Source organism: Sycon ciliatum, chromosome 3 (genome assembly GCF_964019385.1).
Source record: "Sycon ciliatum chromosome 3, ocSycCili1.1, whole genome shotgun sequence".
Lineage (NCBI taxonomy): Eukaryota > Metazoa > Porifera > Calcarea > Leucosolenida > Sycettidae > Sycon > Sycon ciliatum.
Window position 1 is genome coordinate 14,342,275 of NC_088645.1, and position 27,394 is coordinate 14,369,668.

General features: G+C 46.9%; 1 protein-coding gene, 2 long non-coding RNA genes and 4 other non-coding genes across 8 annotated transcripts; 5 read left to right on the forward strand and 2 right to left on the reverse strand.

Annotated features, from left to right (window-relative positions):
* Positions 1-230: 230 nt before the first annotated feature.
* On the forward strand, positions 231-19,138 carry LOC135811521 (uncharacterized). Of its 2 annotated transcripts, XR_010552613.1 has the most exons (4): positions 231-437; positions 12,198-12,271; positions 16,788-16,829; positions 19,009-19,138. It is a non-coding gene; the product is annotated as an uncharacterized LOC135811521 (long non-coding RNA). The 2 variants fall into 2 exon arrangements; XR_010552612.1 differs by lacking the exon at positions 231-437 and having other exon boundaries at positions 12,045-12,271.
* LOC135811519 (uncharacterized) lies at positions 2,394-4,506 on the reverse strand. The gene is made up of 2 exons (XR_010552611.1): positions 3,498-4,506; positions 2,394-2,814 (listed from the first exon to the last, which is right to left on the reverse strand). It is a non-coding gene; the product is annotated as an uncharacterized LOC135811519 (long non-coding RNA).
* On the forward strand, positions 2,721-2,802 carry Trnal-uaa (transfer RNA leucine (anticodon UAA)). Its single transcript has one exon. It is a non-coding gene; the product is annotated as a tRNA-Leu (tRNA).
* Trnas-cga (transfer RNA serine (anticodon CGA)) lies at positions 8,183-8,264 on the forward strand. Its single transcript has one exon. It is a non-coding gene; the product is annotated as a tRNA-Ser (tRNA).
* Trnas-aga (transfer RNA serine (anticodon AGA)) lies at positions 9,710-9,791 on the forward strand. Its single transcript has one exon. It is a non-coding gene; the product is annotated as a tRNA-Ser (tRNA).
* On the forward strand, positions 10,329-10,410 carry Trnas-aga (transfer RNA serine (anticodon AGA)). The gene has a single exon. It is a non-coding gene; the product is annotated as a tRNA-Ser (tRNA).
* On the reverse strand, positions 11,114-26,871 carry LOC135811520 (MAM and LDL-receptor class A domain-containing protein 1-like). The gene is made up of 10 exons (XM_065324759.1): positions 26,487-26,871; positions 23,286-23,488; positions 21,576-21,731; positions 19,020-19,119; positions 16,881-17,039; positions 15,882-16,002; positions 15,369-15,540; positions 13,978-14,152; positions 12,857-13,004; positions 11,114-11,513 (listed from the first exon to the last, which is right to left on the reverse strand). The coding sequence occupies exons 1-10, from the start codon at positions 26,869-26,871 to the stop codon at positions 11,414-11,416; spliced, it is 1,719 nt and encodes a 572-aa protein (XP_065180831.1). The 3' UTR covers positions 11,114-11,413.
* Positions 26,872-27,394: the final 523 nt, after the last annotated feature.

Below are 27,394 nucleotides of genomic sequence, written 5' to 3' on the forward strand. Positions count from 1 at the left end.
CAGGACCCCTGGCCCTAGTTCGTCCCTTGGGTCCCTGGCTGCTTGTCGATTGATCGGCATATGATATGGACCTGGGCTGCGTACTGCACTGGGATTTCTGACGCCATCGGATTCATGAGCGGTAGATCTACGGCAGTACGGGGCCGGGGGTGACTTGAGGCAGCGGCGTGAAAGCTGATACTTGATAGGGTCTTGGAATCTGAACTACTGGTGCAAGGCCACTGGGCCCATGGGTGCACTGTGCAGGTAGCGATAATGATTACCGGTATGCAGGCTTTCAACGTCATTGGCGACGGAGCAGTGCTCTGTCACTTCACAAGCCAGGTTGACTGACTTCTCGTCTCGACCATAACAGGCAAAGTGATGGGATGCGTTGCCGAGATGAGTTGCCGTCCTCCTGCGAAGAGAATTGCCACCAGCACCGGCTGCAGCAAAGGGTACGTTCACATCTACGTGTACAATCATGTACATGTACATGTACATGTAGTGGCATTCTGTTCCGTGATAGTATTCTTATTTTCCGATATTTCTTACGAAATAGTGGCTGCGACTTCGGCGATGATTTGTACGCCCGCGCCGGAGCTCGCGCTATTTTCTTACACACGATAAATCAAGATTAGTGTGACATGTCGTAGGCATGTGCGCAGACTCCGCAGAGGCAGGAAGATCATCGTACATGCAACGTAACTCGTTACGTAGTGCTACTATACTGACTAGCCTGTGCATGCGGCCCATAGCATAGGCATAAGCTTAGCTTACCATGTGGCTATGAAACGAGTTACGTGTCGGTGACTCATGAGTTTCATGACCACAACAGTTGAACCTGCAGCACTACCATGACTACGACTAGGCCTCCGCGGAATATGCTCGTATTTTTACCGATAATTCCTTTGAGCATTGCTCAAAATTACGTCCGATAATTCCCGTAATTCCACCAATAATTCTCACAGTAATGCTTTTTTTCTTCCCTTTTTTGCAGATACCGTACCGCTTACGGTTTTTTTTGCCACTTGTACGGGCAAAAAATCACGGTTCGCGTGAAACTCGCCTGGAAGCTTCTTTTTTTTCTCTTTTGAAATACCGGGCGATCAAATCATTCAGGATCACAAGCTTTTTGGTACAAATCAGGGTGTTAAAATGGAAAAAAAATTGAAAAAAGGGGCATTGCTCAAATTTTACCGATTATTCCACAAAAATTGCCAATAATTCCCCTTTTAAAAATCACACCGATAATTCCCGAAATTATGCCGGCATATTCCGCGGAGGCCTAACTACGACCCGACGCGAGTCAGATCAGAACTGCATTGGACGGATGTTATTAGTACGGTAGTAACGCACAGTCATAGGCGCATGCTGTATTCGGATATACAACCATGTACATTGTACATTGTAGTTCTACATGTACACTCTCACATACATGTACATGTATAGAGCATGCACATCTGCACAAACATATTATGTTAGTGCAGATGTGCATGCTCTTACACGTACACATTGGCGAAGCACTACCAAAATTCTCCCACTTTGAGTTTGACACAATCACGGATAAAAGTCTGCATACAGCATACAGGAACCATGAAACTGACACTTCAAGACCTACAATGTACTCAAACACAAAGACTGTGGCAATCGAACTCTGATCCCCGCATGCGATTAATGTGCACTTGAAACTCATGTTATGATTACGAAACCATGATGAGAGTTCATTCTTGTAGGCAGTATATTCTTTTACACAACCACGCTATAACCGATACGCACTGTAGTATCCGGAATGTCCAGACCTACATGTACCTGGCATGTACCTGGCATGTAGCTGGCATGTAGCTGGCATGTAGCTGGCATGTAGCTGGCATGTAGCTGGCATGTAGCTGGCTGGCAGTGAATGTAGTTCGCAAGGCGATCTCACACTCATACGATACATGTACTCCTGCCTGATTCATACTTCTGATATGCCGCATGACTGGATCATGACGCGCTCACTACGGTATACAGTACAATGCATACAATGTATTGTGCTTGTATGATGTAGTCACATGCATGGTCATCCAGCAGACTGGTGCCATTCTTTGTGATTGCTGACACTTGAGAATGTCCTGTGTGATGTGTTTGACAGATGAGGTTTGTGGTCGCCTGGCACTCAACACTAATGCATATGTGCAACATAACAAAACATGTTATCGTGCGCGGCCGTATGGCGCAGTGGTAATGCAGTTGATTTCGAAGTTGATTCTTTCGACTCAACATGTTGCGGGTTCGATTCCCGCCGATTACGGTCACGTACGTCTTTTCTTCTCTTTCTCATTCTCCTGGGTGGCAACCAACAGCCAATAGGTGCATATGCAACCACATACACATGTACACACGCGCATGCCACATCACCAATGCCAATAGACCATGCTTAACACCTACATGCAGAAGAAGACAATTAAATAAATGTCCTACCAGTACATAGTCCAGTAAATAATAAATACGCATAGGCAACACACCAACACCCCACTCCACAACACCCCACTCCACAATAGAAGAATACAAGTCTTTCAATGAGCCACATATCAGCGCCACCAATACACCAGAAACGAACATACGTGCCCACGCATGTACACACACGCGAACACGCAAAACTCACACACGCAGACACGCACACACAAACATAGCTTCTTCCCTGTAGTCGCTTCGGCGGCGGGTGGGCGTGTGTATGTGGTGTATGTGCATCTTATCCAGCTGTGGTGGCCGAGTGGTTAAGGCGATTGACTTAAGATCAATTGGGCACTGCCCGCGCAGGTTCGAATCCTGTCCACAGCGACATTTATTTTGCTGCAGGAAAAACAAAATGTACAGTCATGTAGTATCTGGATAGACGGGAGAAGTAGATTAACATGTACATGAATGGTATCATGGACGCTTGGAGCCGTGTATTGCAGTGCATGGACTCCCTGGACGCTTGGAGCCGTGTATTGCAGTACATGGACTCCCTGGACGCTTGGAGCCGTGTATTGCAGTGCATGGACTCCCTGGACGCTTGGAGCCGTGTATTGCAGTGCATGGACTCCCTGGACGCTTGGAGCCGTGTATTGCAGTACATGGACTCCCTGGACGCTTGGAGCCGTGTATTGCAGTACATGGACTCCCTGGACGCTTGGAGCCGTGTATTGCAGTGCATGGACTCCCTGGACGCTTGGAGCCGTGTATTGCAGTGCATGGACTCCCTGGACGCTTGGAGCCGTGTATTGCAGTACATGGACTCCCTGGACGCTTGGAGCCGTGTATTGCAGTACATGGACTCCCTGGACGCTTGGAGCCGTGTATTGCAGTACATGGACTCCCTGGACGCTTGGAGCCGTGTATTGCAGTACATGGACTCCCTGGACGCAGGTATTCCTAACAACATTTCCGCATTATCTTCGTTAGTCATTTTAAAAGCTTGTCCAGTTTTACTCGGGGCATGCATGGAACACACGAACAGTTCTAGATCATGGCCCCGAAGGAGAAGAGCTTACCAAGTTGAAGTACATGTACATGTATTTGCTTGGCCACTTCTCGTCCTAGCGGTGGGTTTAGTGTTCAAAAACACTCCGCGACACATCGCCGTCCTCAGCTACATGTATGTCAGACAGTCCACGTGTCCGTTGTGAGCGGCAACGTGAGCGACGGTAGCACCTCTACTGCTTTGGGATCGTGGCCCAGCAAGATATGAAGAGCCTCGAGATTTCCTATCTTGGCGGAAATATGTGCACAGGTGACGCCTGAAGGTGTGGTATCCTGCTGCGGAGCGGCACATCGACTGCTCAGTAGTCGCTTCAAGCACTCCGCATGCCGGTTGTTCACCGCCCCAATGAGACTGTTCGGCGAACTAACACACTCATCACACGGTTCTCCTGCTGGTACTAGCGTGGAACTGTTCGACCGGCTATTACTGAACGAAGCCTTCCGTGGCGAGCATTCGCCTCTGCTCGTCGTACAACTGTTGCATTGCGAAGTGTTGTTGCTGCTGTCCTCTACGTTCAGAAAGTCGTCGAGTTCGTTGAGTGTGTTGATGGCTGTGTGGCTGGTGTAGAGCGCCGAGGCTGGTTTAGCGGCTCCGAGCATGCTGTCTTGACCGTCTTGACTTTCAGGACTGGGTACTGCAGGCGGTGCGCGGTCGAACATCGCTGTGCTTCGAACAACACTGGACACCCGTTTCTCTTTCGAGAGGCACACGGATGAAGCGTTAGTACTATCAGGAAACACTCCGGTAAGAAGAGTTGTTCTCCAACACACTCTAATACACCTAGGTTACTAGGGACATTCAAACGAACTGACTTAGGCCAACTTTCTTCGGCAGGCGGACAATAATTAATTAATTATGGAAGACAAGACTCGACTGACGGAGACATGCACTGCATCCTATGGGTACGGCGGAATGACTGAACTGTCCCTGCCTCTCGTTGTGCTGATGTAATGATACTCGCGGTGGATCGTAGATCTACCCGCCAGGCCAGGGTCACTGGTGCTGAACACAGCACAGACAGGCACAATAATAAATAGATCGTCATCCCCTAGTCCTAGAATAGGCTAGATTCTGTCAACAACGTGGTCCGTGGCAGTTAACTTATCGCTAGCCTTGTCACCCCTCGCCTCAGTTATGCAGTCCGACTAGTCCACCTTTGCTTTGTGCTACAGTAAGATCGGGCGCCGAAGAACACCTCGCCGAAGAACACCCAGGCTGGAAAACCGGCAAAATTTAAGAACAGTCCAGGCTAGAATTATCAGATTTAAGAACACTTTTAAAATTTGGAATTTCCACATGAGTGCACTGATCATACATTGTACATGTATGGGAGGTGAGTACATGTACATGTCATGTACACGTGTAAACAGTAACTGCTACATGTACAGTCATTCCCATTTACGACACCCACTAGTTTAGAAGTACTACATTGCACTACATGTACATGTACATGTACATGTACATGACAAACGTCATGACGTCGTCACTCGACTCACCGCGCGCGTGTGAATAAGAACGGTCTGGCTAGAATCAAAAATTTAAGAACTTTCCTAGGCTGCGCTCCAGCCCCTGCGTTCTTCGGCGCCCGATCTTACTGTAGGCCAAGGAGACCAGCGGAGTGGATCTTACAACAAACGCCGGGTTTCGCCGGACCCACCGCAGATCCTCACGTCAGGCACCTTTCCACCACTGAATCATGTGTGATGAGAAGACTTCTCAAACTGGCCTGCCAAGTGTCAAGTCTCGCATCACACTTACCAGCCAATCCACCGCACGGTTACAACATGCGAAAACCACACGCAAACACACTGTACGAAAGTGTTGACGCACTAAGGGTTTCCAGATTATTCGCAAGAAATTGCGTATTATTGAGATACAAGATATTGTTCTCGAGCATCAAGATTCAAATCCAAAAAATGGTGCTATGCGAAAAATTTCTAAAAAATATTAAAAAAATCACTCAAAACCCGAAAATTATCTACCCGTTGCCATGGCAACGATGACGTAACATAATGCATGACAGCGCTGAGCTCAGATCAGAGGCCACGTGCACTGAAGTCGAAATTTTTTCAGGCCCTTCGTGGCACGTGATCGGTGCCTTTGGTCTAAAAAAGGTAGAATTTGGCAAAATTTTCCGGAAAATTGTCGAATTTGCGAAAAATCACGGAAAAACAGCAAAATTCGAAAAAATTCCAAAGATCCAGAAAACACCCCATTATTCAAAAAGATAATCTGGAAACCCCTATGACGCACAGCAGCGTAGATCCATCTGTTGCATAGCTCAGCTATCTAGCTGTCCCTGTTTCCATTCTGGATCACCAGCTCCTTTTAGCTACATGTATGCCAGTACATCAAAATCCGAGATATCTAGTGCACGGAATAATTATCATATGCGTGGAATCTACAACTGCACGCACGGATACTATTGCTTATCATGCTGGAGACGGCGGTGATGTCGTGGACACCAGTGCTTGACAACCGTAGACTATGTCGCCAGTCACATGAACTCTGTGCGTCACAGCAGCAACACGTGACACAGCAGCAACACGTGACAGCGAGAAGCATACCTAAACAGTACAGGACTGGGGGCAAGTAATACTAGTTTGAACTACTTTACTGAGTAGTCCCATTATGCTGGAACTCCTTGAAACATGTACGGTTTTCAGGACAAGGCCCGCTGGCGGTATTGCGATATGCTCCTGTTCTCGAATGTGATGTGACGCAGCCATGCTCAGGGCATAGGTCAGCTCAGTGGTTGTCAAGATTAGATATTTGACGACTTTAATAGCTACTGGAAGACTATAATACCCCTGGCGGGAATGGGGTGGGAATCCATATCCTTATCCTTCCAGAAAACATAATTGCAGCTAAATCTTACCCACAGTGGAAGCAAGTGATAGTTCAAAATCCGTGCTGCAGTTGGATAATGGCAGTAAGGTTGTGTACATCTCCAATCTGGCCATCTGTAGGCTCAGCCGCTCTGTTTGATGGTGAAATAGTAGTGGGAAAAGGCGTATCACTAGGCTTGTGTTTCGTCCTTGACCGTAAATCCGCCTCAGTGTGCATATACGAACGGATTCATTTTGAAAAGAAAAGTCCATCTGAGTATATTCCTTTTATTCTGGGGAATACATTATGAGGATGGCAACAAGCACCGTCACACCTGGGAGTAACACTGTTTGATTCTGTACCCGGGGAGTGTTTACCACCGAATCCATTTGCAAACTAGCTGTCGAATCCATTCCACTGAGCGTTCAATAATGGTTAAACCTGATGTTCGTATCTACTCACAACTCTTTAGCTCGCCTCAGCTTTAGGCAATGTCATGCAATATCACGCATCAAATAATCTCTCTCTCTCTCTCTCTCTCTCTCTCTTTCTCTCTCTCTCTCTCTCTCTCTCTCTCTCTCTCTCTCTCTTTCTCTCTCTCTCTCTCTCTCTCTCTCTCTCTGTGTGTGTGTGTGTGCAAGTGCAGTCATGGCGAAGGGAGAACAACATTTAATCATACAGAAGTGAACTGCAGAGATTGTGGATGCAGCGAAACACGAAGAAAAAGAAGAACAGACAAATATTACCTTGTGTCTCATGTACATGTATGTGGCACCTCTCAGAAGGTCCTACTTATCTGGTCACTGACCACAACCCAGCCATAGTAGGTACGCCTCGCGCATTTTTAAATGACGACTTGAACACGTACCGGTACAGCCGTCCCTCTTTAATCCAGTACCCTCTATAAACCAGCATAATTTTCAGGAACCAAAATGTCCTTTTCATGCACACTGCAGCCATAAATCACATTTTCTAATCCAGCACCCTCCCTGGATGCAGCAGAATTTCCCCCAAACTCCCCAAATCCAGCAGAATTTCCGTAGTACAAATGGTAGAATGAAGTTGAAGACACCACTGCAGCTGTACTTGTGGTTGATAAATATGGTGGTAAAGACACACCTGGCAAAATGGCGGTAAACACACGCCTGCCCACACACGCTCTCTAGGCTGCAAAGTTCTGGCACAGAGCTCTCCTTCTCACCACGACCACCATCAGTTCGCGCCTGGCGCCTGGTCGATGCATGGCTGGCGGTATCCGGCATAGCAGGCTGGTACATCAAGTAGCGCATGGCACATAGATGATGACACAGCAACGACATAGCTCGATTGCGACGTACGTTTCGTCCCCGCTGGACTCATCAGTGAGAAGGAGAGCTCTGTGCCAGAACTCAGTTGCAGCCTAGAGTGCGTGTGAGGGCAGGCGTGTGTTTACCGCCATATTGCCAGGTGTGCCTTTACCGCCATATTTATCAACCATAAGTACAAATGGTGCCGGATTATAAAGGGAGGACCCATGTACATACATTGTATGTGGTAAATTCCATGTGACTTACTACCTGTTTCTATCGTTGGTTGATTGGCTGGTACATAACGAAATGTTCAATTTTCAAAGAATCGGTATATTTGGCTTGGTCAACTGTTCCTGACTAATATCAAGTAAAGAAAACCACCCGCAGAGTGCATTCTACCGACCAAATGTGTTGGGTGGTGTGGGGCGGGTACATGTAGAGTGCATACCTACGATCGTCTGCTTGCAAGCAATATTATGACATTATCCGTGACTGTGCAGGGGTGTATCAACTTGCGGAGAAAGTAAAATGTTCCTTGCCCTAAGCATATCCAGCACTGGACTCCAGCACTGGACCAGCAGTGGTGGCCGAGTGGTTAAGGCGATTGACTCGAAATCAATTGGGCTCTGCCCGCACAGGTTCGAATCCTGTTCACTGCGATCCATTTATTTTTTTGGTTTTTCAAAATATGAACAAGGAGAAGTCCTGGGCCATTGGGGCCTCTGGAGACGGATTTCAGAAGACGATTATCATTTTTGTAGGCAATGGTGTTGACGATATGATGCGCGTTGCGTATCACCAGGTTCAATAGTTCATTATTACCGGCAAGGTTATGTGCTCCTGGTGTTACAGTTAGTTCGGAGAGAGCTCTTGTCTTCTTGCAGTTCCACTTGATATCTACTGAGGCGAACACCACACATCCATTTCTGAGACTAGACTTTTGCGCAGCTGCAACTTGAAACCAGGGAGACGACTCCCTGCTTGAAACTGCCTCACATTCAGGACACCAGGACACCTCCATTATATTGGCAGCTGCTTACTCTTACATACTCCGCCATGCCATACTCATCCGATCACATCTGACTGTACCTGTTTTGAAATTCCCCTCAGGTCGTACCTGCTGGCGCCTGACTAGCAGATTTTACAGGACCCCTGGCCTTTATTTCGTCCCTTGGGTCCCTGGCTGCTTGTCGATTGATCGGCATATGGACCGGGGCTGCGCACTGGGATTTCTGACGACATCGGATCCATGAGCGGTACGGGGGTGGCTTGAGCGGCGTGAAAGCTGATAGGGACTTGGATTGTTGGAATCTGAACTACTGTACTGGTACAAGGCCACTGGGTGCAGGTAGCGATAATGATTACCGGTATGCAGGCTTTCAACGTCATTGGCGAAGGAGCAGTGCTCTGTCACTTCACAAGCCAGGGTGGCTGACTTCTCGTTGTTGTTTTCTTGACCATAAAGAGGCAAAGTGAAGGGATGAGTTGCCATCCTCCTGCGAAGAGACCTGTCACTATCAGTTATCTAGTGGCATTGCTTGATAGTATCCAGACCTACAACTGCAGCTGGCTTTAGGGAAGGCATGATAGTTACCATGAGGTGCTCAACACAGTGACATGCAGCTCGGTCATTCCGCTAGTTCAGCAATGCAGGTCTCTGACATTACTTCTATGCGGCCTGCAAGCAGCACTGCTGAAGACCACACAACACTGTGTTGGAGACTGATAAGTGACGCAGACCTTTGGCGGAACCTATGATAATCATATCTCATTAGCTGTGCATGAAAGAGATGCCTTTCTTGGACTGGTGTCAGTGGAGATATCAGGCCGGGTGGCATTGTTCTTGACCACTTTATAAAATCTATGTACCGGTACTGGCAGTAGCTTTGCTCATTGGGGCCTATGCAAGAAGCTGCCCTGCTCGGCAGCTCCGTCTCCACGCCTGTAGACTGACAGTCTAGACGTACATTTTAAATGTAGTATGGCAGAATCTACCTGTCGTGTGTGATAACCAGTTTGACGTGTGTGTGTTCAGTGTCAGCCAGTACTACTAGCTTGTCACTTGCCTACTACATCACTTCTTCACATGACACCACCGTGTCCTGCAGTGGTGGCCGAGTGGTTAAGGCGATTGACTAGAAATCAATTGGGCTCTGCCCGCACAGGTTCGAATCCTGTTCACTGCGATCAGTTGTATTTTTTTTGTTTCTAGTGCACGGTATACAGACACATACCGGTACATCAACGTCAAAGAGTCTGGCTTGTACTCTTGGATCATACAGATACGGTACATGTAGATAACATTTCTTTCGCCTTTGGTCAGCCATAACTTCGTTTTTATAGTTATTTTTATTTTCTAAATCTTCGGACATGGAGGCATGTTGCAGGTGGGATCTAGGAGTGTAAGAAACGTTCTGCTTGGCTTGGTATAGACGTTCATAACTCTCGGTCAGGAATTAGTACTGCTTGAGACAGTTCTGTACATGTACTTGCGAAGAAAACCTTCATGTACATGTACATGCAGAATTCAGAACCGGGACACTAAATGGTCGAGGCACAAAATCTACTTCTTGGCTTTGGACCAGGGAGTCGTCAAATATTTGACGACTCCCTGCTTTGGACTGTTCTGCATCGGCAATCATGTTCCAATTTCCAACCACTTGTTTCAGTATGGCGTGCCTACTACTAGTACTCGTTTCAATTGCGTTCCAATACCGTGTCCTGCAGTGGTGGCCGAGTGGTTAAGGCGATTGACTAGAAATCAATTGGGCTCTGCCCGCACAGGTTCGAATCCTGTTCACTGCGATCCTTTTTTTCTTTTTCATTCCAAGCAGAGGTCATGGCATTTTCCACACACGGTATAGAAAAGCAAGAGTACATAAATCTTGATCATAGGTACAATCAAGAGTACTCTTGGTACAATCATGAATGATGATGATTGTATTATTTCCGGCACTACTCTTTTGGACTTGAACAGCGCCTGCGACAGACACTGAGCACGGCAATCAGTAGCCTTCCCAATTTTCTGAAGTATGAACAGTAGTTTCTCTACATATTATCTGTCTCTGAAAGACAAAATTGCTACACCGCCGTAACCATGGTAACTGCACACAGAAACACGGATACAGATAGTACTGTAGTGGAAGAATGTGAAAGTCTGTGAGGAAATGGCGCCCAGGAGCAACCTTTCAATACATTCAAGTCATATACCCATCTCCTTCTCCACGCTCTCTCTCTCTCTCTCTCTCTCTCCGAGTCTGTCTCTCTCTCTCTCTCTCCCTCTCCCATCTCTCTCTCTCTCTCCCATCTCTCTCTCTCTCTCTCTCTCTCCCTCCCTCTCTCCCATCTCTCTCTCTCTCTCTTTCTCCCCCGTAGTGCTCCCATGCAGCTGAAACGCCAAGCCAGTGGAGGTACTCAGGCGTCTACGTCACAACCACAATTCTTTCATGCATAACTCTTCTTTTGCATTTCATGTCTCGAATTAAAGTGGTGTTAACGTTAAAAGATGTAAGGGGTTAAAAGAAAACGCCACGTTTTCAGCAACTTCATCATTTTTCCTCCCGTTAGGTTTGCTGTGTAAGTTCAGTGCAGCCGTACACACAGTGATACCAGCTCTGCATAGAACGTTATGACCTTTGCAAGGTCTTGATAATCCCATAGCAATCAGCATAAGACTGCAAAATAAGACTGCAAATATGAGCAAAGAATGTGCACATCCTGTGCTGTGAGGAGTGATATGCATGACAGCATAGCACTATGACTTGAAGAAGGTCTCTGAACGACACATTGGCTAGTTGCCACTGTGCTGCTACATGGTAGCCTCATCCATATCCGTAGCTGTGTTTGTAGCGATGTCATCAGGTGCCACATTGCTAACATCATCCTCCTGGCGATAGTGTTGAGGTTCACTGCAGAAGTGAAAGGACAGTTTGCAATACAGTGTTAAACCTTACCAAGTACAGGCCCTCAATGCACAATCTCAACTGGGTAAGGTCGGCGTTCTTTGCAGAGTTCAATACCAATAGGGCTCAATATGGAGTAAGGAATCATGGCTTCCAGGAAATACTGCAGAATTGTACTTTCTTCTTCTCTCGTCTCCTTACTTGGTTTCTTGCTGCCTCACTCCTTGTTTTCTCTCTCTCTCTCTGCCTTTCTCTCCCTCTCTCTCTCTCCCTCTCTATCTATCTCTCTATCTATCTATCCATCTCCCTCTCTCTCCCCCTCTCTCTCCCCCTCTCTCTTCTCTCTCTCTCTCTCTCTCTCTCTCTCTCTCTCTTTCTCTCTCTCTTTCTCTCTCTCTCTCCGGCTCTCCCTCTCTCTCTCTCTCCCCTCTCTCTCTCTCTCTCTCTCTCTCTCTCTCTCTCTCTCTCTCTCTCTCTCTCTCTCTCTCTCTCTCTCTCTCTCTCTTCTACCTCTCTCTCTCTCTCTCTCTCTCTCTCTCTCTCTCTCTCTCTCTCTCTCTCTCTCTCTCTCTCTCTCTCTCTCTCTCTCTCTCTCTCTCCCTCTCACACTCTCCCACTATCCATCAATCTCTTTTTCCTTCTCCGCCCTTCTTCCTCGAATGTCTCTTATTCCATCCCCTTTTCTTTCAGAATAATGTTGAATTGAAGTTGAATGCATTTAGCAGCAAGTTGGCAAGTGACAGAATCTTAAACAGCTGGTGCAAGTAAGGAATGTTTATGATGATCATATCTGTTGCAGATATGAATTCATTGATCACACATTATATTATGTACACTCATACCTCGTTTATCAGGGCTGTCTGGGACCAGGCAATGCCCTGTGATTTTGAAATGTCTGTCACTCTGAACAGCATGTGTTTTGACAGGGAAAGGCCAGAGATATGGCATGTGATGTCAATATTTCGACTGAAAGTATACAAAAAAGTAGGAACATTTCCACTAGAATTCCCCCAAAGGGTGCCTGCCCAGTAGACTGAAGTTCCCGTAATTCGGTGTTGTGATAACTGAGGTGTGAGTATGAGTACACAAGTACACATCTATTCATTCTGAAATTTAAAGGCACTGCACAGTCAGACCTCGTTTATCCGGTCTTCTTTTATCCGGATCCCTCGCCATCCGGAAGAAAATAGCTTGTTACCGATCTACAGCATACTTGGTGCATCCAACATAACTGGTGTTCGGTTATACGGTTCCCTCGCCTATCCGGATATTTTTGTGGGAAACGGATGTGTGCGGTTAAACGAGGTCTGACTGTATTACTCTACGTCATGTAGAGTATCTACACGTACCCGTGCTGTTTGCTAGCCCGGTATGCTAGTATAGCCTTCACAATGATGTAGATGATAACGATGAGGAGTATGATGGCTATTGGCAGGGCTATACCAATGATCAGTGCTGTCCTGGATAGCCGTTTCTTTTTCTTCTCGCTCTCCGTTGCTAGTAACACAATTACATACATTTGAAGTTATGCACATCAATGCGTACACACCACATATACACACACACACACACACACACACACACACACACACACACACACACACACACATGCACACACATGCACATACACATGCACACATGCACATGCAGACAGACTGATGGATGACTGGGCGGATGAATGAATGGATAGACAAGATGGTATACAAACATGCATGTGTACACACATTCATACAAATATACAGACGGATGGAAGGACGGTCAGATGGACACACAGACATATGGACAGACAGATAGACATAATATTATACACAAAGAGACATGCGCATACATGTGCACACATACGTGCACAAAACTGCATGCGCAGAGTGACATATTGCGGTCTTCTTTCTGAGGAGTGCTATACTCCTACATGGGCAATATCATCTTTTTTTAGAAGAAAATCATCTTTAGTGCTAACTTGAAATATGAAGTACTACACTAGTTTTGACTGCTCTCGCTCGTGCACGACCCGCCAAATTTATTGACACAAAATGAGTTTTTTTGAAAACATAACTTTAGCCCCAGTGACACGCTCTCGTTTGCAAAGCCATATCAGTATACATTGTATGTTCACTGCCCCGGGCCCCGGAGTAGACCAACACCGGGATAGATGGCTGCTTGATGACCAGCTTAACATTAAACGTTTATCTCTAGCCCCACCACGACCATAACCACCACCACCAACTCCACCACCACCACCACCACCAACACCACCACCACCACCAACACCACCACCACCACCACCACCAACACCACTGTGTGCAAGATTCTACAGTGCCGGCAACTGAAATCCGACCCCCTGAGCAGTGCGTTCACATCGCAAAGACCCAACACGGGATAGTAAACCTACGGAATAGAGATCGCTAGCATGTGAACGGACCGCTCAGGGGTCGGATTTCAGTTGCTAGCACTGTAGTTTGACTAGACTTACTGGGAGACTGCACAGTGGGTGAATCTGGGGCTGCAACACCAGCGGCCGTGATGGGTTGTGCGGCAACTGCTGTTGGCGCATCGTCAGCCCGTGCACAGCAATCCTTGGAGAGCTGGACATCATCGATTGCTATATCACTTGTTAGAGATGCTTCAAGAACACCGTGGAATGACACCTGCACCAGTAGAGGTGTGGGCACAGATAATTCAAACATTTGAAGTAAAGTACAGTGTTTGCAGCCAATCAGTCCTGTGTGCATTCTTTCTTCTATCGTGCAAAATGAAGCCATTGTGCCATCATGTATCAGTGTTCTTACTGGCTTCCAGCTACAGTAAAACCTGTGACTAACGACCACCCCTTGGGGCCAGAGAAAGCGGTCTTTAGTGGCAGGTGGTCCTTAGTTAGAGGTTTGCTCCGCACAACCATATACGAATGTGAGACCGTCCGTGCCTGGCAAAGTGGTCTGTAGTACCAGGCTGGTCGCTAGTCACAGTGGTCTTTAGTTACAGGTTTAACTGCACTTCTCATATGACATAATTATTTGATTGTTGATCAATACTGAAGGTGTCAATGAAAGCCACTTTAGCACAGACATCAGAATGGTCGGTTACAACTCTGGGTTTCTACGCGGAGTGATCATCATGCAACGTGATGTTGCCTACCAGTCTTGCGACTGTTCTAGAGGGCTTCCAGGCATTGAGCACTGTTTTGACAAGTGAAATGTGCCTACTGACAGTCACTTAAAACAAATTATCTTGGCTAGTGTATCGCAAAGCAAGAAAATTTCATTTATTCCTGATAACCCTCCTCACACACACACACACACACACACACACACACACACACACACACACACACCTGACCTTAGACGCCCATCGCCGGAGGCGATGATAGCAATGCTACGGCAGAAGCCATAGCAACTTGTGCTGGGATTACACCATTCAACAGCTTGCAAGGCTGAAGAATTGACCGTCACTATTCAGCCTGGTCTACACCATACAGCTATTTGGAGTGACATTTTCTGGCCAGTGAATCCCTTTTTTTGGTCTTTTTTCATTTTTTTTTTCTTCTTTTTTTCATTTTTTTTCCCGCACACACATCACACCACATACTCCGGCATGCACTGGCTGTTGGTAACCACCCAGGAGAATGAAAGAAAAGTCAGGAAGAGTCTGAGAAAGAGAAGAAAGACGTGTGTGACCATAATCACACACACACACACACACACACACACACACACACACACACACACACACACACACACACACACACACACACACACACACACACACACACATCTTGCTGCAATGCACATGCCTGAACTCTCCACTGCAACATCATGCATACCAGTAATGTGTACGTGTTCGAGACCATGTACCCGGTACACTCACCGTAATGGTGGAGCCTTTGTGTTCTGACAAGTCAATGATAGCCCTGTACCACTGATTACCTTTGTCACCAGTCTCGTTGAAAACCATGACATCACTGTCACCAGTGCTGCCACCAACCACAGCTTTTACGTACACCTCCAAACTGCCCATCTTAGGTCCATTCATCATATACCTACAGAGATCGCAGAGAAGCAAGCATACACCGTGAATAAGCATACGTCAACACAATGCGTCTGTGAGACTGTAACGATTTATGAAAGTTCCCTCCAGAACTCTGGACACAAGCTCTCGAGAGCTGACACCGCGAATAGGATTGCTCCAAATTTGCTGATCGCACAATCATAATTTAGTGTCATTATAGGCTTCCCTCCAGATGCATGTGCAGTGACAAGGAGAAATTGGGTAAATACTCTCACAATATACCGGTACACCCATTCTCACACCAAATATGCCTTCTCGCACCAAACCTTCATTCTCCTGCAAACATACTAAAAGCAACAGTGCCATGCTTACCAGAACGTCAAGGAGCACTGCGGTGTGACAGTAGTTAAAGTCCATGGCGGTGAGGTCATCACAGCTGTGTCTCCCTTGGCCTTGATGGTACGGTAGTTGCTCTCCACGTACATGTAAGCACCTGGGCACAGGAAAAATGTGTACGTACATGTGCATGAAGTAGTCGATGATTGTTCATCCGATATCCCTAAACGCTGTACATTGACCTGATGCTTGCGAAATGCCGAAAGGATACTAAAAAATTGACCTGAAAACGATGTTTAGTGTTTTGCAGAGTTATGCGAACGAGCGTGTCAGCTTGGATGACTTTCTCCTAAATGAAACTGCAAGAAGCCTCACCCTAACTTTTCTATGATATGGTTCAAGAAAGAAAACCAAGTATGCCAATATCGATAATGCTCATAAGGCACCTGATTTCTCCTCTCCCATCTCCTCATTCGGGGTTTTTGCCTCATTCTCTTACCTTCCTATCTGTTGCCTCTCCCTTGTGTGGCACCCACGTTATGCACAAACAAATACACACATTGTGTGTATTTTGTGTGTGCATGTATGCATATGCATGTGTATATTATGTGTCTGTGTGTATATATGAGTGAGTATGTTTCGTTATCATTGCCTTCGGCAATGGGCAAGTGCAAGGTTCAAGGTATGTGTACCTGTATGTGTGTGTGTGTCTGTGTGTGTGTGCTTGCAAGCTGTTGAATGGTGTAATCCCAGCACAAGTTGCTATGTCTAACATAGCTATTCGCTATCATCGCTTCCGCGATGGGCATGTCTGAGGTATGAGGTGTGTGTGTGTGTGTGTGTGTGTGTGTGTGTGTGTGTGTGTGTGTGTGTGTGTGTGTGTGTGTGTGTGTGTGTGTGTGTGTGTCATCTTTCTATGCTTTTCCTGAACCTCTCTCCCAGCCCCATGTAGCCAGTTTAAGGCAGTGAGCAAGTACAGAAGAGGTATGTGGATGTCTGTGTCTGTGTGTTCATTCCATACCATTCCTTTCTCACCTTTTCCAGAGGTATGGTCCGCCCTGGGTCCGGTTTGAATACTGAGCACTGGGCCATAGTGACGTGTCCAATCCAGCATGTCAATGTTGCACTGTACGAAACCGTCCAGACCTTCATCAAATGTCGCCACACTGCTGCTGCAACCTGATGTTTCAAAGGCTGACACACACACACAAAGGAAGCAATTGAACACACTTTGGCTCGTACTGTTAAAGGGGAAGTATACCCTAAAATCAAATTTTCACCAGTTGTAGTCTTCTGGGTGCTGAGTCGAATGGTCTTGGTCCGAGGAAGCTGAGACGCTCCCTTCCTCCTTTATTCCCAATCGAACTCGCGCACTTCCACCGAAACTGGGTGACTGCGCCCTACTAGATGGGGATTTGTATGCAAAATGTCACTAAAAGCGCCATTTCGTTCTTATAAAAGCACGGATGACCACGATTGGCCCATATGATGTAGCCTTTTGGACGCTGAGTCGACTGGTTTTGGTCCGAAAAGGCTGCGATGCAGCGTTCCTCCTTTATTCCCAATCGAACATGGCTGAACAAGCGGTCACGTGCTCCTGCGTACACCAGTCAGCTGGTCACCGTGCCTGCAGGGTACAACTTACTAGCCTGTTTGACCTTTTTTGGGTGCAGTCCTGTCACTCGAGTTGAACTCGAGTTGAACCTTGGTGTGAAAGTTGTCGCCTGCTGGCGCGGTGACCAGGTGATTTGGGCACCCAGGAGCACGTGACCGCTTGTTCAACCATGTTCGATTGGGAATAAAGGAGGAACGCTGCATCGCAGCCTTTTCGGACCAAAACCAGTGGACTCAGCGTCCAAAAGACTACAACATATGGGCCAATCGCCGTCATTTGTGCTTTTATAAGAACGAAATGGCGCTTTTAGTGACATTTTGCATACAAATCCCCATCTAGTAGGGCGCAGTCACCCAGTTTCGGTGGAAGTGCGCGAGTTCGATTGGGATTCAAGTAGGAAGGGAGCGTCGCAGCTTCCTCGGACCAAGACCATTCGACTCAGCACCCAGAAGACTACAACTGGTGAAAATTTGATTTTAGGGTATACTTCCCCTTTAAGTGAGAAACGTTTGCTAGAGATTAAAAATCGCCTCGAATTGCTCCGTACACTGATTATAGACAGTACAAGATCCAAATGAAGGGATAAAATCGCGAAAGTTTCTTATCATGAACCAGTGCACCACTGCACCAGTGCAGCTCTTGAAAATGAAAAGTTGATCGCTTTACAGTAAGTCCTAGGATGAGGATTGGCAATGTTCCTTCACACAATTTCATACCCATAGAAGCGAACAGCAACGAGTATGCATACCGAAATACCGTGTATTAAAGCCGGGCTTATTCCAGCTGTAGAAGGCGTTGCCAGTGCTAGGCTTCTATTCAATTAAGTCTGGCTTCTATTCGATCCAGGTGTTTCTTTGTATGATCACACTAAAACCAGGCTTATGTGCCACATTGCACCTTGATAATCAGACGTTTATTCCAAACAAGACTGTATGGTATCTGCCGCAACATTATACAGTGGAAATCAGATAAGACGTCCCCTCGTGGGCAGCGGGAAAGCATACTGTGTATCCGAGGTAGTTCTTATCCCAGCATACTCAGTCAGTATGATTCAAAACAATTGTGATCAGCTGGGACAAAGTCGGTACTGAGCAAGAGTTCAGTATTTCCCCGATTATAGGTCGCACTCAATTATAAGTCATACCCCCATTTCCAGGTCTATGTCATTATCGTTTCGATATATTCACTTCAGTAGTAAGCATGCTCGATTGTAAGTCACACCCCCTGTTGTTGGCCCTGGAGTTTAGTGTAAGAAGGTTAAAGACTTGTATTCGGGGAAAAACGGTATGTCTCAACAGAGTACGCACTAATGGCGAGTTTCACTGTAGTTAAACTATGGGAAGTTCAGCAGCCTCAGTGTCACATTGCACATAATTGTTGTAGACTGGACAAGCATGGGAGTGGGAAGCATTGGAGAACTGCGGAATAGTGCTGGGATATGGATTTATAGTTGAAGTTTTAGCCCTGTAATAGTTTCAGGACACTGGTCTTGGCATACGAAATTGCTCATTTATAATGTTCATGAACGTCTCCTGGAGTGCATTGCAGGGTTGTCTTACCTTCTCTGAGGCAACAACCACTGTTGAGCTGTACTGATGATATGGCTGCAATACCAAATGGTGTACACACCCCTGGACCGCATACACCTTCAAATGCAACCTGCACACAAGTATACACATCGACACGTGCACGCACACACACACACACACACACACACACACACACACACACACACACACAGACACACACACACACATCATTGGACCATTGGACGCCCATCGCCGGAGGCGATGATAGCGATGCTACAGCAGAAGCCATAGCAGCTTGTGCTGGGATTGCACCATTCAACAGCTTGCAAGGCTGAAGAATTGACCGCCACTATTCAGCATGGTCTACACCACACAGCTATGAAGTGGCTTTTTCTGGCCAGTGAATCCCTACTTTTTGGTCTTTTTTCTTTTTTTTTCACACACACATCACACCACATACTCCGGCATGCACTGGCTGTTGGTAACCACCCAGGAGAATGAAAGAAAAGTCAGGAGGAATCTGAGGAGTCACACACACACACACACACACACACACACACACACACACACACACACACACACACACACACCTCAGACCTCAGACATGCCCATCGCGGAAGCGATGATAGCGAACAGCTATGTTAGACATAGCAACTTGTGCTGGGAATACACCATTCAACAGCTTGCAAGGCTGATGAATTGACCGCCACTATTTTTAGCCTGGTATCCACCACACAGCTGTTTGAAGCGACTTTTTCTGGCCAGTGAATCCCTATTTTTCAGTTTTCCATTTTTCCATTTTTTCCATTTTTTCTTTTTTCTACACACACACACCACCCCACATACTTCGGCATACACTGGCTGTTGGTAACCACCCAGGAGAATGAAAGAAAAGTCATGAAGAGTCCGAGAAAGAGAAGAAAGACGTGTTTGACCATAATCGTCGGGAATTGAACCCGCAACCTCTCGATTGGAAATCGACTGCACATACCACTGCACCATATGACACCTTTGACCTTGACCTTTGACGCCCATCGCCGGAGGCGATGATAGCAATGCTACGGCAGAAGCCATAGCAACTTGTGCTGGGATTACACCATTCAACAGCTTGCAAGGCTGAAGAATTGACCGTCACTATTCAGCCTGGTCTACACCATACAGCTATTTGGAGTGACATTTTCTGGCCAGTGAATCCCTATTTTTGGTCTTTTCCTTTTTTTTTTTTTTTTTTTTTTTCCCCGCACACACATCACACCACATACTCCGGCATGCACTGGCTGTTGGTAACCACCCAGGAGAATGAAAGAAAAGTCAGGAAGAGTCTGAGAAAGAGAAGAAAGACCATATGACACACACACACACACACACACACACACACACACACACACACACACACACTCACACATGCACACACACACACACACACACACACACACTCACACATGCACACACACACACACACACACACACACAAGCACACACACACACACTCACACATGCACACACACACACACACACACACACACACACACACACACACACTCACACATGCACACACACACACACACACACACACACACACAAGCACACACACACACACACTCACACATGCACACACACACACACTCACACATGCACACACACACACACACACACACACACACACACACACACACACACACACACACACACACACACACACACACACATAGTACATTGCAATCCCAGGGCGAGAGATGATCTGCACCCAGACTTGTGATGAGTGAACTGAAATTTATCGAATAATCACACAAACAATAATCACACTTGCTTTCGCTATAAAAGGCCAGGTTTACCCTTGTAGCTCGTTCTGATAATGGTTGACTGGCCCGAAACGTCATAATTTTTGACATCACAATAAAGAATTTTTCATCCAGCACATGCGCCGATTGTGAATAGCAACTGAATAGAGCGGTTGTCAGCTGACAAACCCCCTTTTCTTTATAATGCAGTTGCGTGATGTCCACCACATTCTTAGTGGATGCGAATAACGTTACTGAATGAACAATAAAACAGCTACAGTCAACTTCACTAATAACGACTGCGAATATAACGACAATTTGATAATAACGACAGAATTTCCATGCCCAGAGCAAAGTCCCATCTAACTGAAATACATAAAATGAGACTTCGGGTATAAGGACACTTCGCGAATAACGACACTTTTCTGATGCCCCGCCGAGTGTCGATATACGCAAAGTTGACTGTAGATTGGAATAATTCAAACAGTAGTTTGGAGGCGGTCAAACTACTTTCGCAATCCATTCCTTCGCATGCAAAGTTGCAAATCCACAATGTTTGATAGATGAAAGGATGTGTCTACTTGATCGTGTGGATTTGCGTCTTTGCATGCGAAGTAATAGATTGCGAAAGTAGATAAGAACAACCTACTACTAGTATTCCCATTTGTATCATTTGGTCAACAAGTACACATCAATCCAAAAAAGGCTGCATTTTTTTAGAATAACCCCAATATGCACCTCTAAAGTACAGATTTGCATGGCCCCCACAGGTGCGCTTTACGAGAAGACAGAAGCCGGTCCATACCATGAATGGTTGATCCAGTGGACGTTCGTTCAAACTGATGCTAGCGCGCTTCCAATTGTTACCTAGCTGCACTGAAGGTGGCGAGTTGACTGAATCCACACTGTTGTCAGAGGCCCAGGCCACGTGCTGACGGTCAAAGAGACCTTCAAACGAGTCCTAGATAGCACAAGATCGGTTTGTAAATTCATGTATGCACAGACACAGCACGGCACACGGGTATGTTTGTAACGGTGCTGAAATACATGTACAGACGGCAAGCGTATACATATCTACTCAAGTGATGTGGCTAATGACACACACACGCACACGCACACGCACACACACACACACACGCGCGCGCGCGCACACACGCACACATACATACATACATACATACATACATACATACATACATACATACATACACACACATACACACTGTACTTGTTGCTCACTGCCAAAACTGGTCACATGAGTCCCCCCGGGAGAGGGGAGAGAGACTCAAAAGGAATCTTAGAAAGATGACTCAATTGGTTATTGAACCACCCAACGGCCGACACCCCCTGAAATCCCCAAAACTCTGGGTGGACTTGAAAATGATCCCACTTATGGGCTCACCACACCTCAGTAAGTGGGTGAGGACAAGGTGCAGAAAAAGGATTGACGGCATCAGGTATCCATCCCGGGATCCAACTGCAGTTACCCCTGCCCCCAGTGAAGGTAATATTTGCTACTAGTGTGAGTGGCTAAATCAGAGTGGATCTGATAAAAGCTTCACTAGCACCATTGATTACACAAGAGTTAATCTAGCCAGAAGCAGTCCATGGTTAACAGGTATGTATACTTCAAATAGAAAGTATATGAACCCTGGAACCAACAAAGGTGGCAGGTACAACATTACACCTTCAAACAGCCGAGCCTGTTGGCAACAGACCCAACACAATCAGGCATAAGTGTACCTACCAGCCGAACTAGCTGGCACACACACACACATACATACACACACGCACAAGCACACACACACACACACATACACACATACATATACACACACATACATATATACACACACACATACATATATACACACCTTTTGACCTTTGACGCCCATCGCCGGAGGCGATGATAGCAATGCTACGGCAGAAGCCATAGCAACTTGTGCTGGGATTACACCATTCAACAGCTTGCAAGGCTGAAGAATTGACCGTCACTATTCAGCCTGGTCTACACCATACAGCTATTTGGAGTGACATTTTCTGGCCAGTGAATCCCTTTTTTGGTCTTTTTAATTTTTTTTTTTTTTTTTTTTTTTTTTTTGTCCCGCACACACATCACACCACATACTCCGGCATGCACTGGCTGTTGGTAACCACCCAGGAGAATGAAAGAAAAGTCAGGAAGAGTCTGAGAAAGAGAAGAAAGACGTGTGTGACCATAATCGTCGGGAATCGAACCCGCAATCTATCGATTGGAAATCGCTGCACATACCACTGCACCATATGGGACACACCCATATGGTGCAGTGGTATGTGCAGCGATTTCCAATCGATAGATTGCGGGTTCGATTCCCGACGATTATGGTCACACACGTCTTTCTTCTCTTTCTCAGACTCTTCCTGACTTTTCTTTCATTCTCCTGGGTGGTTACCAACAGCATACACACACATACATATATACACACACACACGCAAGCACACTCTACAACCATACTCACGAGTCATGCCGCCTCACCTTAACACGTCCGCTGTGAACAGAAGCTCTGATCAATGCACCCCGGGTGAAGTAATCAAACTCCAGATAGCATGTACCCAGGACAGAGTCTAGCCCTGGAGTGCCAAACACCTGACTATTGTACAGCGGAGACACAAGCAGTGCAGCATCACCAGCAGCATACGGCTTCCTGAACCGCGCATATGTATACGGATCGGAACCCCCTGTACAATACCGAAACAGAAGAGTAGCAAGATGCAAGAGAGATTACTGTGCTGTTGCAATGTAACGTCAGTGCCAGGCGCGTGCCCCGTATGGGTTCCTGGGTGCCCGGAACCCCCCCTTTTTTCACTCAAAATGCAGGATTTTGCTTCATTTTTTGAAAATGTTCCCGAGGGAGGCCCCCCCAGACCCCCCCCTTGAAGGGCACCGGCGCACGCGCCTGAGTACTGCAGTGGAACTCACCTACATGGATTACATACTCTCAGTCCGTGACTAAGCCATACCATTGCTTAACAGTTGTAGTACGCAGATTGTCCGGAGCACGGGTGTATTGATTCATATTGACATATTAGTTCTGGGGATTGTAAGTACTTGTACCCGTCAGGGTAAAAAGTATGCTCTCCTGCTTTCCATGGGGTTAACCAAATTAAGCCAGTGTCAAGTGAGAATTCAAGTCGGCAGGAAAACCGCGAGCTCCCATGGAGGGAGCAACATACTCTTCCCCTACTATCGCCGAAGTCGCACCAACCTCTTCTTCACATTATAGCCAATGTTGTCAGCGTGTCCATTTCTCGTGCTGGCCAGCTGGTATCCAAGCCTTTGTGCACTCTCGGCAACCCATGCTGGCTAAGCAGACCCCATCCTGACACTTTGGAGCTGTGCAGCCATGGGTAGCACGTGTGTCCTCCGACGGCCGACTTACAGCTTGAGGTCACGCAGTTGTCAAGAACAAGTGGTCTAAACAAGGGTCCATCGCCGTATATGGTATCATTATCCCGGCGTGGACCTACAGGTACATTTATTTGAAGGTCCTGTCCTGCTTGATGACACCCATCCTACTACTGATGTCCAGGCATGTAGCCTGCATGGGGCACGGGGAGGGGGGGGGCACGGGGAGGGGGGGCACATGCACCCCCTAAATATTTCCACCTCGATTCAGCATGTGCATAATGACTAGCATGAACATATTGACCTAGACGACATGCGCCAGCCATCCTACACGCATCATACAGCTAGCAGCCATGCCCCCCTCCCCTAAGAGGGGGCCAGCCACACCCCTGTGATGTCTGATGTGTTACAGCCTGGCACTGTGTAATAGGCCTTGGCGGATTCTGCTCGAAAAACGGCAGATCCCCCCGGAAAAGCAGTGAAAAGAACCATACAAAGCTTCTTTTTGGGGGGGGGGGGCAATTCCTCCAATTCTGCTCCTCTTCTAGATCCATAATAATACCAAACGTGCATGAGACATACGAGAAGCAGTAACAAAGTTAATCTAATTAAATTCGCCAATTATTCCACTGGCATCGTCCACCGAGGGCTCAGAGACGGTGTAGCCCTAGCAGTAGTACAAACACGGTGTGTTGGACATTGCCGAATAGGCCTTGACGGATTATGCTAGCATAATTTTTCGCATAATTCCCACCAGAATCGAATAATCGCATAATTCGAGGCAAATTGCATACGAATCGCATAAAATTGTAATAATCCGCCTGTTCGCATCAAATTCCATACAGTTGTACATGTTCTACAAGTACAAGTACAAGTAGATGCACTAGGAAGTTGTAGGTTTACGACTCCCTTGATGATATGTCCAGTCCACTACAATCAGTGATGGTCGTAGCCAGGTCGGACGATGCGTTGACCCCGTTGAACTTTTGCTACTACAGTACAACGCCCTCTACAAAAAAATTCCCTTGTTATTTTGCACAGAACCATTTTGCATTAGCAGCATATGTGAGCATAATGCGGCATAATATGGTAACTTTTAGCATAAAAATAGCATAATTCTGCAATTTTTTCAGCAATGCGAAAAGCATAATTTCACGAAAATATTAGCATAATCCGTCAAGGCCTATTGCCGAATGTAGGCCGGCACTGAAGTGACCATGGTCACGGTCCCACTGAGTGACCAGACTGAGTCCGTGGAGCACTCTTGTACAGTGTTATCTTGGTCCAGCATGCAGCATCACACACTCCAGGTATCGTTTGGCTGGATTGGTCCGCCATGCAACAACATACACTGCAGGTATCAGGTACCTTATCTCTAAGCCTGCTGCTGATCAGATACAGTACTGAGTATACTATTACCATGATTACTACCTCCGAGGTATGATCTGAGAAAGACTTTCGAAGTCGGCAGACTCTTACAGTAGCAGCCAATGCAGAGTCTGCATTGAACCAGCAGCACTACTTCAAGTACTTATAAAATAATTTGTAAACATTGCATGAGTCATGGCAATCATATTGGCATACTAATACTGATACTGATTGTCTCTGATACACCAGCTGTCTGATAGTATCCTCTACTTGCAGTGGTAACTAATTACTTCCTGGTCTCAGGTGCGAATTGCCTCACTTCAAACAGTCCGAGTATTTTCACGCATGCTACGACTAGCAGGCCCTGACAATTGCCACTGGTAACTATGGCTTCAGTTGCGTAGTGAGAGTTTGCACGTCACAGTAACATGAAATTGTGCATGTGACATTGCCATCATGTCAGGGCCTTAGCATCAGGATTTCAGGTGGTCCCGCCTGATGTAATGGGATACTTGACCGGAAATGAACAGAATTGGGGAAAATCCCCATTGGGTGGGTCAACATTTTCTAAACGAGGTCCGGCCATAGTACCCAGCGTACTGATCTACAATGTAGAATGTAGAAAACTAGACGGGATGTGGATGTGGATGACACTGACAGTGTGACAAACACAATCACGAACACACACAGACACACAACTGACAAGCTCAGCACTGACACATAATCGAGAACACACACGTACATGTATACACACACACACACAGCCTCACACGCGCAAACCGTGACAGTCGCACACACACGCGTACGCGCGCGCTCAGGCACGTACACGAGTAAACTAGAATCGTAGATCAACTCTTTAGCTTTGTGCAATAATATTATCAGTCAGCCAGGAGAGTACGTATTGCGGCATACTATGTGTATGTGCATGTGTGCAGATCAGTAAAGGTAACACGTCTCACTCACCAGCCGGCACCATCGGTCTGTACAAAGATGACAGGTACCAGTTTCGATGATCGTGACCGCCGTGTGTCTGCGCGAAACCGTGAAAGTGTGACGAAAAGTCGATGCGACTGTCGCAGCTAGGGTGACGGGGCAGCGACGGCGGTGGCGGGAGGCCGAGGTTCGGTGGTGGCAGGTTCAGTGACGGAACTGGCGCTGGCAGGGCCTGGCCAGTGCCACTGCTCGGTGGCTGCTCTGCTGGACTTGGCGGACGTGCAGGAAGAACTACCGGAGCTCCGTCAGCGGCATTCGCCAAGGCAGAATTCAGTAAGAGGACAATGAAAACAGCAGCAGTACCAATAGATGGTGTATACTGAACTGTGAGGCAAGAGGTACGAAACGACTCCATTGCAACTCTACGTTCTCGTTTGGCTTGGCAAAGAACTCAGCCAGAGTGTTGTCGTTTCTGCAATGGAAAAGAAACTGGAGCAGGGTGCAGTACAACATGTATTGCAGGTTTCTTTTCGAGTGTTGCAGGCGAGCATGTTGCTAAAAGCCTGCTGCTGTTCATGCTTCGCTACCGTGCAGTAGGCGAATGAATTATTTACGGGAGACCTTGTCCTGCGGTGCGAGCTTCCCGAATGGACGAGTTATTGCAAGGCCCCAGTGAAGTACTCAACGTTTGCTGCCTGTGCTACGCGGGCTCGACGACGATGCGAGAATAGGCACGAAGGGGAGATTTGGGAGCGGCCAGCCTGGCCTAGTACAACCGCTAGTAAGTACAAAGGCCTTATGTTGTTCAGCAACAGAATTGTGCACGAAGCAGTGTGGTACAAGAAATCGAAGAAATTACCTGAAGTGCGAAACTTATGTGGCTCCAACTGGGTACTGTACTTCAGCGAACTTCCAAGACAGTGATTGTATGGACCACA